Raw genomic sequence first — 14588 nt, forward strand, 5'->3', positions numbered from 1 at the left:
TGCACATTTAAATCAGGCATGTGCTGTTGAATGGGAAGCGAAGCACAGTTAAGCCAAGCCTGTGCTGTTAAATGGGCTCTGTGCTGCTGTTGAAAGGGGGAGTAAAATGCAATTAAACCAGGTCTGCATCGATGGACAGTTAAACTGGCTGTGTGCTGTTGAATTTGGAACAATGCACAGTTAAGCCAGGTTTGTGTTGGGGAATAAAATTAAACCAGGTCTGCATTGTTGGATGGGAAGTGATACACAGCTAAGCCAGGACTGTACGTTGAATGAGCAACAAGGCTGAAGTTCAGGTGTTGCACAGGCATTGAACCAGCGATGCAGGCATTACAAAACTTTCAGATATTTAGAAGTTGTGTATTCTTTTCACTTTTGGAAAGCATAAGCACCCTGCTCATATGATTGCTGGCCTTCTCATAAAGCAGAAATATAAATGGGAAAATCAAAATAGTTTGTTTTACCCCCTGTTATCAGCACATTCCTTCCCCACGTCATCCCCTTCCCCACGTCACCCACCCAGCTAGGAAAATGGAGGGTAAAGTTCTGCAGCTATTTACTCTCCTTCAAAGCGGTGACTCATCGTCAGTGCATCAATCCCTCATTCAAGACGCAGGGAGGTCTCCTTTTCCTTGTCCTTCATTCAGCTAAGTGACTTCTTAATTATTCTTCAGGGATTCTGCTCTGTCATCCTGACAATGGCATATAATGTTGTTTAATGTGCTCCTTCAGCCACAGCTGAGCACTCTTGATAGCTCTTCCATGCTGAACAAAGTCAAAACGGGTGGAATAGTTCAGGTTTGGGGCTTTGGCACTCGCTCGCTCCTCTTGCCAAGCGGCGCACTGGAAGCGGCATTTATGTGACTGAACAAATGACGCATGGGAGGTTTCCTGATTGGGAAACGCCTACCTTATGGAGAACAGGGGCCTCTGTGTGTTGTGAATATGTGTGTGCTTAGGGTGTGGGTCTGTGTTGTGGTGTTTCTCTCGCTTTCTCTCTGAACCATAGCTCCCTCAGCCATTTTCTGCTGCACTTGGAGCACCCAGGAAGCTTGGCCAACTAGCTGTACCCATGAAGAGCAAGAGCTTTGGGGCGCCTGTAGCTTGCTTCCAGGAGGGAAACCTATTTATATGGAGGTTGTAGATGTTGACAGCAGTCACGAAATTAAAAGATGCCTACTGCTTGGGAGAAAGGCGATGACAAACCTAGACAGCATCTTAAAAAGCAGAGACATCACCTTGCCAACAAAGGTCCGTATAGTTAAAGCCATGGTTTTCCCAGTAGTGATGTATGGAACTGAGAGCTGGACCATCAAGAAGGCTGATCGCTGAAGAATTGATGCTTTTGAATTATGGTGCTGGAGGAGACTCAAGAGTCCCATGGTCTGCAAGAAGATCAAACCTATCCATTCTTAAGGAAATCAGCCCTGAGTGCTCACTGGAAGGACAGATCGTGAAGCTGAGACTCCAATACTTTGGCCACCTCATGAGAAGAGAAGACTCCCTGGGAAAGACCCTGATGTTGGGAAAGATGGAGGGCACAAGGAGAAGGGGACAACAGAGGACGTGATGGTTGGACAGTGTTCTCGAAGCTACAAACATGAGTTTGACCAAACTGCGGGAGGCAATGAAAGACAGGAGGGCCTGGCGTGCTCTGGTCCATGGGGTCATGAAGAGTTGGAAACGACTAAACGACAAAACAACAACAAAAATGTTGGTGGGTTGCCAGCCAGCCCTGCATACCCTCCAACATTGATGAAAATAGGAGCTTCATAAATATTATTATTTATTATTTATAACATTTATACCCTGCCTATCTGACTGAGTTGCCCCAGCCACTCTGAGCAGCTTCCAACATATATGGGCAACATATATGGGCAATCAGTGGCAAAGGAGATGCTTTATAGGCAGAAGATCCCTCATTCAATCCTTGGTTTTTCAAGCTAATATTACCAGCTAATATTACTTCAACAATTCTGTGATGAAAATAGGGATGTCCTGTTCAACAAGAACAACAACAATTTTATTATTTATACCCTTCCCATCTGACTGGGTTTCCCTGGCCACTCTGAGCAGCTTCCAGCATATATGAAAACATAATAAAACTATACAGAGCTGCCTTCAGATGTCTTCTAAAGGTTATCTCCTTGGCTTGGGGGTCGCATAACTCCACACCCTTCAACGTTTCTCCAGTGAAAATAGGGACGTCCTAAGGAAGAGTGGGACATTATGGCCATGCGCCCACCTGAGAGGTGCCGGAACTGAGTTCTGGTGAGTTCCAGCTGAAAAAAGCCCTGGGACTTCCTGTACAGAAAGCAGGTGCTCCATCACGGAGCTTTTCAACTCAGCTTAAAATGAGCAACTTTGCAGCAGGCTGAGCCTGCTAAGGTTTTGTTGTGTTGTGCATTCAGAAGCAGCAGAGGAGGGAGGGAGAAGGCAACCTTGTCTAGTCTGAGGAAAGTGTAATTTCTGTTTATGAACAGCAAGATTGGAAATGGGTCGCCTGAAGGGAATATTATCTTCATATAAACAAGATTATGCCTGGGTGGGTGGAATAATGGTTTTGGGTGCAGCGGAAACCCATTGTCTCTTTGTATTGCTAATGGCAGCTCCCTGAATGGAAATCAGAAATCTAGATTTGTTTCTTAAACTCCCAAGGGGGGTGGGGGTGGAAACATGTTCTGGTGCTAGGGAGAAAAATACCTTTGAAGGTGAGTAAATAGCTGACAATGATTCACCTTGTATGTATTTAATTTTTAATCTTCCTTGTTAGCCTGTCTATTTATCTACATCTCTTGGAAGAGCTCAGGAGGGGACCCTGTTGAATAGTGTGTGAGCTTGATGTGGAGCATCTGCTGTTGAATGACTGTGAATGTGTCTGTCACTTTGGGTTCTCCTGGAGTCATAGAATAATAGAATTGTAGAGTTGGAAGGGACCCCAAGGGTCATCTAGTCCAACCCTCTGCAATGCAGGAATATGTTCTTGAGAATAGTCTGGAATATCATTTTAAACAAATCACCCTGGCCCTGGGTTGTTCCCGGGTGGGGTAGTAATTTGTCTGCAGGGCTGCTGCTTGGGAGGCCATGGCACCTCCAGGGCAGAAATCCAGGATCTCACCCTGCAGAGCAGAACACATTTTGAATTAAGTGGAAATAAAACACTTTACCAACTACAGTGGTACCTCGAGTTAAGAACTTAATTCATTCCAGAGGTCCGTTCTTAACCTGAAACTGTTCTTAACCTGAGGTACCACTTTAGCTAATGGGGCCTTCTGTTGCTGCTGCGCAATTTCTGTTCTCATCCTGAAGCAAAGTTCTTAACCTGAGGTACTATTTCTGGGTTAGCGGAGTCTGTAACCCGAGGTACCACTGTAAAGAGAGGGGCCCTTCTAAGACTGCAAAACTCAGGGTCACCTAACTTTAGACCTTAGGGCCAAATCCCACAATTCTGTTGTTGCAGGACCCCCTAAAGTGACAGACAATGCTAAAAAGCACAACTTGATGTTGAAAAGTGGAGAATTGGACTTCAGATTGGGAAAATAAGAAACTGAGAGCAACTGAAACTGGCAGATTCACCAGTCCCTAGCCCAGGGTCTAAAACATGGGTAGGCAAACTAAGGCCCAGAGGCCGGATCCGGCCCAATCACCTTCTAAATCCAACCCGCGGATGGTCCAGGAATCAGTGTGTTTTTATACAAGTAGAATGTGTCCTTTTATTTAAAATGCATCTTTGGGTTATTTGTGGGGCATAGAAATTCGTTCTTTATTTTTCTTCAAAATATAGTCTGGCCCCCCACAAGGTCACAGGAACAGTGGACCGGCCCCCTGCTGAAAAGGTTTGCTGACTTTTCCAGCAAACTACTAGTGGAATCTTGTAGAACTTTGGTGCTAATTTCTGTGTTATCATCCGGGAGGGGGAGAGGAATCTATCTATTTGCAACCCAGAAAATCCTGGGAGTTTTGCATCATGATTTCATGCGATGGAATTAATGGTTGTCTTCCGCCGTACTTTTTTATGCCTCTTAAATTTCTGGTGTGACGTGGCATTATGTTGATCAAAAGGTCACAGTTACATAATGCAATGGGCAATGCAGTGTAAAAGGAGCATAGGAATCCAGGAAAACAGCAGCACTGCAAGCTGGCTGAAAGGGGAGGACTTGCAAATAAAACAAATATCGTAAGGACGCCATCAATCTCCACTGCTCTTTGATTCGAAGGAATCAAAGCCTTAGCTCCCTTAGCTGTGCTGGTCCCCAGAATTTCTCACTGCTCAGGGAAGTGGGCAGCCTGCTGTCATGCTGGTGTGTGTGTGTGTGTGATTGTGAGAGCCTACTGCTTCTTGAAGGAGCCCATTTCCCTGCTGAAACTTATGTACTGAAGTTCTCACCCTGGGCCAGCAGGGGGATACTGTAGATAGTTTCACTCAGGTCCGCATATGCAAATAAGGAATTGAAAGTGACGTTCAGTGATTGGATAGTTACTGGAAGTTGTTACTGTTGCTTTGTAGTTGAGGTCTATATAAGCAGGTTGGCTGAACCCTTCAGTTCAGTTCTGTTCTGGCCTGTGAATAAACAAGAGCTGTCTAAAGTATCGCTGTGTCGTCTGATATGTTCGCCCACAACTTAACAGGAAAAGTCCTCAACATTAAGAGCCCTCTACTAATGTTCTGCTGAAATGCAGTTTCCACTCTGGAGCAAGACAGCCATTCAGGTAGCTGAAAAGCATGATCTTCTTAATCTTCATCTCTCCAGACTAAACATTCCCAGCTCTTTCAACTCTCCCTCAAAGGACTTGGTTTGCAGACCCCTCAGCCGCTATTTGTCTTGTTAAGTTTCCACTCCTTATTTTCTTTTCTTCCCGAAAGGAAACTAAAGCTGTCTCTGGACTTTACTTCTGGGAAAAATAGGACCACATATATGCTGCTACCAAGCAGAAGTCCTGACTTTCTGTTCCTTTCTTCCCTTCGCCAGGATGCCCTCCTGGTCATTCTGAAGAGTCTGATGCCAACGTGTTTATTCAATATCATTGGATTTGGATCGACCTTCAAGGCCTTGTTTCCTTCCAGCCAGACCTACTGCGAGGTGAGGGAACGCTTTCTGTCTCTTCTATTTTAAATCTTCTTTTCCTCAGAGATCTTAACCCATCATGAACAGACTTTGTGGTGACTCCGTAATTCCCTTCAAAGTTTCACATGGTAAGGGAGCAGTAGGGACTTGCTAGCTGGATCTTCCTCCTTCATCACACCCCCCTCAACTAGGTCTATCACCCTCCACTCACTGAAGAATGAACAGGATTTTCTGGAACCAGTTCACTGTGTGTAGATTAGGCCCGTGAGAGTAAATTTCTTATGATCTCAATGTTGAACTTATCCACATGATGCTATCTCCCCCATCTAATTCTCATCTATCTCATTGATCTTGATGAGAGATGAGTTATCCGCCCCCCTCCCCCAGTTCTCTCTTCTTATATGAGCGTAAGAAGTTCCCTGCAGGATCAGGCCAATGGCCCATTTAGTCCAGCAACCTTTTCTCACTAGCCAACCAGATGCCTCTTTGAAGCCCATAAGGCAGCCTTTCTCAACCTGTGGGTCCCAGATGTTGTTGAACTACAACTCCCATCACCCCTAGCTAGCAAGGCCAGAGCTCGGGGATGATGGGAATTGTAGTCCAACAACATCTGGTGACCCACAGGTTGAGAACCACTGCCATAAGGAATACCTAAGTGCTCTCTCCCCACTTGCAATTCCCAGAAGCTGGCGTTCAGTGTCTCCATCACTGAAGATGGAACATAGTCAGTTTGTGCCTAGTAGCCATTGATAGCCTTATGCACCATGACTTTTTTCTAATCAGCTTTTAAATCCATCCAAGTTAGTGGCCACATATGCTGTCATTATACTTTGGTTTAGAGAAAAGGCAAGAGGTGCCATGAGAGAAATTTATAAAGTTGTGCATGACATTGAGGAAGCTAATAGAGAAAAGGTTTTCTCCCTCTTTTATAAGACCAGAACTTGGGGACATCAAACCCCCGGCTCTGAACCTTGTCCCCTTGGACGTTTCCCAGCTGGTGCCTCCCTCCATCTTTCTGCATCCATGACAATTGTGTTGCAGCTGATGAAATCGATAGCGTTGTGTGTTTGGTTGCAGCACCATGCTTACAATAGTTTTCCCATTTTGCAGGTGTGCTCTCAAGGCCCCAAAGGTTGGTTGCTCCTCACCTAGCATAACCCTTACATAACCCTGCCCCATATCCTTCCTCCTGTTCATGTGAACCCCTCCACAAATGCCAGTTTGCCTTTTGTCCATGTGTGAGCCCCCTGGGTCGTTCTTGTGCTCCTCTGCAGGAGAACTTGGCCGTTGCATGTGAAAGCATAAAGAAGATCCGTGCTGACATGGGTGGCACCAACGTCTTGTCGCCCTTGAGGTGGGTCATCCGGCAGCCGATCCACCAAGGCCACCCACGGCTGCTCTTCCTGCTGACCGATGGCGCCGTCAGCAACACGGGAAAGGTCATCGAGCTTGTCCGGAACCACTCGTTCTCCACTAGGTAGAAGCCCCTTCTGGCATTTCCTCTCCCCCTTGCTTTTGCAACTGCCTCTCCCATCTTCCACCGTATTGACAAATCTATTTATTGACTTGTGACCTTTATGCCAGGCTGAATGCAAAGGTAGATCTTCCCAGGACCAAGTGCCTTTCTGGGCTGTCAGTCTGGGGCTTTGTGGAGGCTGAAAGCTCTTTCTGTGAGCTCCCAAGCTCTCAGTCTGACTATACTATTATTTCTCCTTCATGTTTAAGACTGGAAGAAAGCTAAAGGAGTGGTGGAAAGAACTTTGGTGGGGAGGGAGGAGAATTAGACTAATAAACTGTTATAGATTTGATGGGTGTCAGTCTGGATGATGGTCTCTTCCAAACCTACAATTCTGTATCTGTGAGGGCAGGATCTATAAGAGGGAACCTGGTCAGACCATTCCCTTTGTTAAGGTAATGGCTCTAGCTGGCCAGCTTAAGTACCCATCCTTTGCATCTTAAAGATCGACCTCTGTTGCCATAGAGACGAGCCTTTTCACACTTCACCTGGCTGGATGCTGCTTCATCCTAGAAAGGCGCACAAATAAAAAGTAGTAAAATAGAATAAAAAGTCATAGAAACTAGTTAAAAAGAATAATTAAGATGCACCAAAACAGATTTTGAGGCAGCAATTAGAGTACAGCATAAGAGTAACAGCATAAGAGTCAGCTCCTAGCGGCCGAAGTCCCTTCACCCTCCGCACCCCCAATAAATGACAGTGGCCAGCATCTTCTGTGCCTTAGTTTCCAAAGGCCTGTCTGTATAGGAAGAAAGGAACAGGAAGGAAGAATAACAAGGAGGAATCCTGTCTAATCCTGCTAAGAAGGGAATTTCACGATGCAGGAGCAGTCACAGAAAAGTCTATCTCTCATGCCACCACCAGCTGTGCTTCTGCTGTTGATGGGAGCAAATTTCATTTGGAATTCTAGCCTTGCAGAACTTTCCACTGCTAGAGTCTCGGCATTTCCCTTCACCACCATTGCGGGCGCTTCCAGTCCCTCTGTCTTTTCCTCTTGCAGGTGCTATACTTTTGGCCTTGGACAGAATGCCTGTCGGAGGCTGGTGAATGGCCTGGCTGCCGTGTCCAAAGGAAGTGCGGAATTCCTGGTCGAGGGAGAGAGGTTGCAGCCAAAGGTACTGCTGTGGTTTTCCATCTCCTTTGCAAGAAAGGGTTGCAATGTGGGCTGCTCCTCTTCACTCTTCCAGCCAGCCAGGCAGCTGAGTTACAGGATTATGAGAGGGGAAGAAAAGTTCTCTACCTCTCTCTCCCCCCAACCCCACATACTTTCCATATGAAATGCATTGTTCTGTAAACTTTCTCTATCACATAAACCTCAAAATGTAACCCCTGGGGAAGATACTAATGGGGAAGATGCTGCAGCTCCTCCCACCTTTATCAGGCTCGAGAACAAGCTCCCAAGCATACCTAACTCATTGACCTTGTAAAAGCTATGTTTGCACAACCTGGTAAGAGCCCTTTAAGATAGCATAGCTAGTTTCTCCAAGGAGGAGAAGTCAAGTACAGTACAGGCTTTGCCAAGCTACCTAAGGCTTCAGATCAGGGGTCCCCAAACTAAGGCCCGTGGGCTGGATAAGGCCTGAGGGACTCGTTTATCTGGCCCGTGGCGATCCCCGCTGCTGCCACCCATTCTTACCAGTGCTGTGCTGTGCGGCTGCCCACTTCCGGGTCGGAGGAGCACTGGAAATAGCCTGTGTGCATGCACAAGCATTATTTGCACATGGGCAAGCATCATTTCTGGTGCACATCCGGGTCGGAGAAGGCCCGTGCACATGCGCGCAAGCTATTTCTGGTGCTCCTCCGACCCGGAAGTGCGCCGGAAATAGCATGTGCGCACACATATGGGCATGCGCTCCCTCGCCCTCCGGCTTGCCTTGTGATTGGCGCTGGAGACACCGGCCTTTGCTGACCCCTGCTTCAGATGGTCTCAGCAATCTGCTGAGATGTTTATTCAACAGGGGCCGCTGAGAGCTGTCCAGGGTCCTGATGTCTTTTGAAGCTGCTTCTGCCTGACTTAGCCTGCCTGCCTGGGAAAACTATCTGATGGCTTCCAGTTCCCTGGCCCCAAGCTCTGACAGGCTATTGGGCTCCCCTTGAACCCAAGGAGGACTGTTGGGGAATGATGGGAAGTGTGCTGTGGCAATAGGTACCTCCTATCGTTCTGCTGATATTGTCCCTGCCTGCTCAATACACTTGCTGCCTCCACTCCATCCTCTGCACCACTGTACAAGAATCACATGCAGAAGTAAAAGAAGACAGATCTAATTTAGAACACTCCAAAAAAGTATATATATATATATATATATATATATATATATATATATATATATATATGGGCCTACAGATGGCAATTTGTGAACCATGATTCAGAAAGTGGTGGTTGGAGGTGGGTTCTCAGACATGCTCCAAAGTGTCTAAGCAACTTTAAATCCACTCCAAAGCAAATCAATTGCAAGAGTTTTTCCACTGTGGAAATGTGCATAGATCTGCTCTCTCCCCGCCCCCCCGTAAGTCTGGGGAAGGGGCAAAGTGTGCCCTGAAGACCAACCACTACTTCCAAGTCCATCTTCCCAAGTTAGGGACTAGAATCATCAGAATGATGGCCCCAGTGCACCCATTTTTGTGTGCCTGAGAGTTTTCACCTGGCTTTAGGAAGCCAGTGCAAACTTTGAAGTGCTTTGGAATCAGTTGTTTTCTATCATTAAAAATTTTTGATTGGAGTCAGCCAGCTCAGGGAAGATGGTCGATGAGCTCAGTTTAAGTTTGGTCACCCTACTGCAGAGGAGCATGAGCCAAAGACAAAACTAGCAATTAAGATCAGCACACTTTTTTAATAACATTTTAAAATTAGTTTTCCAATATACCCTCCAAAATAACCAAATTATAGCAATAACAAACTATACAATTATCAAAGTGCCAATCAACTCCCAATTATTACATTCTAGTGAAAGTGGCTCCCCTCATGATGGTTTGGGTGCATTTCCAATCTTATATCAGTGTGTTCCATAATCCTAATTAATGTCAGTTACATTTCAGTAATAATAATAATCCCTTCGTTAACAGCTACATAATTATTTTCATTCCTGATGTTACAGTATATAAATTTATAAAGCTTTAAGTGAGGAACTCAAACTATTACCTTTATTGTGCCCTGGGTGTGAAAACTCTTATATCCATGGAGAATCCTTCTGTCCATACAGTATATGGTGTTGTCTCTTTCACTTCCCAGCTGTTGTTTTTCCCATTGTGGCTTGGGGTGGAACTGAATCTCAAAGTTTCTCAGAGGTCTTATTTTTCCGTCCCTTGCTTCAGTGTCTCAGAACAGATGACAGTCTGCTAGAAACCATTTGGTCTCACTAGTAAAACGTGTTGCAGATCTTTGCCATTTTCCTCTCAGCCTAGGAAAAGGTGTGCAGTTTTTGAATGCACTGCAGGTTTAATACTCCTTTCCAACTCCCAGAATCTCTGCAACATTCTTATCACAACCCCCAAATTTTTTTCCTTCCAGCAAGAGATTTATGGCCCAATTAAACTTTATCTTAAGATTACATTCTGTCAGTAGAACACAAAAATCTCAGTCTTTTCCCTTGTCTGTTGTTTTTAAACTGAAGTGAGGGGAATTATTCTGTCTTTCCAACAGACCTGCTTCATCTTCCCCTCCCCCTCCTTTCTTCATTTCAGATCACACGCAGTTTCCATTTTTGTTTGTTGTTATCAATATTACTCCAGTGTCCTAAGGTCAGTACACTTGGGAACAGCAGACAACTGCATGCAGCTGAGCCAGGCTTTCTCAAGAATTGTTTCATTTGCTGGCTCATACTTGGGATCATTGATCAAAGGTACCTTCAGGGTGCACCAGAGCAGCCTTTTCCGACCTGGTGTCTCCAGATGTTTAGAACTACGGCTCCCATCAGCTCCAGGCAACAGTGCCCCCATGTAGAAGGTTCCAATTTTCACTTTGAGCATCTCCAGGTACCACTTGAAACCCTGGCAGGTAGACAGCACTGAGCTACGTGAAGCATAGGTCATAGTGCTTAAGGAAGCTTCCTGTGTTTATTATGAGCATCGTAGCCTATTGGTAGACATCATCCTTTGCCTTCAGAAGGTCCCAGGTCCTTGGCATCTACAGGCAGAGGCTGGGGAAGGCCTGAAATCTCAGAGAGCCTCTGCTTGTCTGTGTAAACAATCCTGAGTTAGAGGAATCAAGGGTCTGATTCAGTATAAGGCAGCTTTCTAAGCTCCTGTACAGTTTGCTTCATCTTTCAGATCCTTTGTGTATTTTCCCCGACACACACACAAAACACACACACACCCCTGATGTGCTTGTATCATGTATCGGGCAGCTTCTGATATTCCTAGCCTGGCCAAAGGTTTGTGTGCTTGGATTTGCATGTGTGTTTGATAAAGAGGCATCCATCCTCCACTCAGTGATGTAGCCCATTGAGATGCTAGAGGGAATAAAATCCCTAGGACAAAATAAAGGATATTGTGCATTGAACAAACAAAATTCTAACAAGAGGCGAAAATCCATAAGGCAGGGATTTGTCAGAGGCAGGGTCCAGAAAACAGAAACGATGCCTGAAAAATAGAAACAGGCAGAGCACATCTGAGGCCAGCCCTGTCCTTTGTCATTCTGTTTTCTGCGGTAAGGGCCATAACTCGGTGAGAAGAGCCCCTGCTTTGCTTGTTGAACATCCCAGGTTCACTCTCCATCATCTCCAGGTGACAGACCCTTGCCTGAAACCTTGGGAGCCACTGCCAGTCAGTGGTAGGCAGTACTGAGCTAGGGGGACAATAGCCATCAAATGTAGTAGCCGCACAGTCTCTGCAGTGTCTCCTTTCACCCCATCATCCCACTAGAAAAAGCATTCCCACCCTCCACCCCCCTGGATTTCATTACGATTCAAAATTCCTCCAAGATGCTCTGGTCTTTTAATGTGACAACACATAGCTAGTCTTGCAGTTGAGTCTAAAACTTCTGATCATCTAATGATCTCCCCCCCCCACCCCCCGTCTCAGAAGGACTGCGGAGGCAGGCGGTTTGGCAGCTGGTGCTCTTTTTCCACTCCCTGACGCCCACACATTGAGTGGGCCCAGTTATGTCGGATGAAAAGCGCCCCCGCAGACCAGTCACCGGAGAGATGCAATTTACCCTTTTGTGTGTAAGAGCAGGGAGATTGGCAAGGGAGTGCGTGTGTCTATGTGCAGGAAGAAAGAACCGTCTTGGTTGGAGAAAGGGGTTTGCTTTCAACGCTTCGGAGACAATAGAAGCAGAGGAGACGTAACTTGCTCAAGAAATGGAACCAGCCCTTCTGTTTTCTAGCCAGGGCCTGAACCTGGGTGTTCAGTAGCCAGAAATTGGGGGGTGGGGGAGCAATAAAACAGGGCTGCTTTTCTTTTGCCTCAGTGTGATGTCAAAGCAACTTGGTGTGTCAGACTCCCCACACCGACAACTCTTTAAGTGTTAGACTGGCGTCAAAAGCCATTGTTTTCCTCACACCATGCCCTGCAATGACGCTCAGTCTGGGGCCTTGTGGAGGATGGTTGTCAGACTTGGAAGAAAAGGATAAAAGCTCCTCTTCTGCCAGATGCCCCTGAAGGGTTTCTTCTCCCACTGGAGAACTTAGGTGAACTGGTTCACCTGTCTCCCAATTTCCATGCCCACAAATAGGGATGGACAAATCTGCTCTTCCAGGGGTTTTTCGGTTTCTCATTTCCCCCGCTCTGAAATACTGTCCTCCACCTTTCTGAAGTGCTTTGTGATTGATTGACTTTTTAAAATTACACACCCTCCTGAAAATGGGTCATTTCGGTGCAAATGTCTCCTAATAAACACTTTTTTCTTTGTACACAGTTTTGATATATACACACCTTCCCTCCTCAAAGCAGACCCTTAACATCATGCACATTGTTTGCATGTTGTTTTCAGGGATATTTAGATTTTTAAGCAATCTTGCCCTTAATAGGGCAGCACTTTTGCACACTTTATTGGGCAGGAAAACTGCAAAATTTGGAGAAGGAAGAAGTGCAGATTAGACTGTTTCTCATTCAAATGCAAGTAACATAAAAGTTCTCCTTCATCCCACCTCACAAACAGAGTGAAGATGTTTGAGAGGCTAGTTTGCATGTAATTTTAAGAGTGGCTATCACCGATATTTGAAAAGATCTATCTCGTTGTTGTTTTTTCCTGGCTTGATATGCATTTGGGCACCCTGACTGCTACAACATCCTCTCACAAATGCAATTTCTCATATTATCCAAGCATCCCTCTTTACCAGGAATGCCCACTCCTTCCTGATTCCTGTCCAATGGCCATCACAGTATCATTATCAGGGCATTATCAAGACCAGGCATAGGTGAACTCGGCCCTCCAGATGTTTTGGGACTACAATTCCCATCATCCCTGGCCACTGGTCCTGTTAGCTAGGGATGATGGGAGTTGTAGTCCCAAAACATCTGGAGGGCTGAATTTGCCTATGCCTGATCAAGACACTCTAACTCAGGACGCAAGGGAGTGCTAAGAGGAAGGCATGCTTAGCAAATCCACACCATGATCAACTCCTGCCCGGAAACCAATGTCCCCACTGTGGAAGGACGTGTGGATCCAGAATTGGTCTCCACAATCACGGACTCACTGTTAAAACCGTGTTTATGGAAGACAATCTTACTCTGCTACGCATGATCACCAAAGAAGAGAAGAAGAAGAAGATTATTATGATTATCAGAGCAAAAGGAGGGAAAGTGTATTTCTCCTTGAGTTCCTTGGAGACATTGGATGGATGTTGAGGTGCAACTCTGCTTGCTTAGAAGGCTCTGCATGGTGTTAAGACAGATATGGTGGGAGAGTCCAGATTCCTAAATTGTCTCTGTCCCTTTGATCTCTGTGCTGACCTGTCCTTTGAAGTAAAGGTGTCATTTAAGTTTCATCCTTTTCCCCCTTCACCTCCTCTCTCATTTTTTCTGGACTTGCAAGCGCCAAGGCCACGTCACTTGTATCTTCCAAGAAAGAAGGGCCAATAGGATCTTCTTTGTTTCGCCAACTAGTTAGTTAGCTAGGGCTATAGAACTCTTTCCAAACAATAATGTGCTTCCCTTAATAAACATAAGCTTCCTTAGCTTACACTTAGTCTGAGTGCCTTCCAATTAAAGGTGTGCTCCAAGCAAGGGTACATTTTGCTAAAGGTAACCTCCTGCTGTTGCATACAAACACCAAATGCTGACAGGAGGAAAGGTCAGATAAAAATGCCATGAATATATAAATGTTCACAAAATGTTTGGAGCTCCCAACTCACAGTCCAGCAATGACACTTCTAATCAGGTTTGGTCCAGCTGGAAAAGAAGGCTTCAAGAGTCTGTGGACCACCGGCTCATCTTCTTCCAGTCTGGATTGTATAAAATCTTGCCGGCTCACAAGTTTTGTACAACCTTTAATTTTTATTTTTTTATTTTTTGCAGATCAGCCAAGTTGGGGGGGGGGGAGAGAAGGAGACAGAGCAAATGAGGGGATGGAATTTATGCGTCTTCAAAAGCTTGAGATTCTCCGCTCTGTATCCCTGAGATGAAAGCAAGCATTTATAGGGCCATTAATTTGGCCATTGGACTTCTTTGAAAAAAGCAGTGTCAGCTGCTCTCGGGGGACACATAGAGCAGCCTCATCTAAAACAACACTTCCCTCTTTTGCCGTGTAATTTATAGCAGAAGGGTTCACTCTCTTTTGCCTCTGAAAGCAGCTCCTGAACCATGGACTGGTATGGAGAGGCAGAGGATTCTCAGGACTGCAGCACTGCAGACAACATTTTTTTTAAAAAAGTAAGTGTAGTGTTTAGTGCACCATGTTCCTGGAGCCCTAACACAAAGGAAGGAAGCAGCATAGGAATGAATCAAAATCAACAAAGCAGCTGTGGCACTTTCAATACATTTTAAAATACATTTATTGCATCATAAGCTTTCGGAAGGTTGGAGTTAGGAGTGAGCAGATTCACCACCCCAACACACACACACACACA

General features: G+C 45.6%; 1 protein-coding gene across 7 annotated transcripts in view; it reads left to right on the top strand.

Moving 5' to 3' along the window:
• The window catches only part of VWA5B1 (von Willebrand factor A domain containing 5B1), a 65044-nt gene that overhangs the window by 31006 nt on the left and 19450 nt on the right, over positions 1–14588 (top strand). For all 7 annotated transcript variants that reach the window (XM_081923462.1, XM_081923461.1, XM_081923465.1 and 4 more), the window contains 3 exons: positions 4971–5081; positions 6341–6543; positions 7583–7697. In XM_081923462.1, the coding sequence (XP_081779588.1) occupies positions 4971–5081; positions 6341–6543; positions 7583–7697 (429 nt within the window). The remainder of the gene's footprint in view (positions 1–4970; positions 5082–6340; positions 6544–7582; positions 7698–14588) is intronic.

This window comes from Podarcis melisellensis, assembly GCF_964234715.1.
Source record: "Podarcis melisellensis genome assembly, chromosome: 8".
In the NCBI taxonomy this organism is placed as follows: Eukaryota; Metazoa; Chordata; class Lepidosauria; order Squamata; family Lacertidae; genus Podarcis; species Podarcis melisellensis.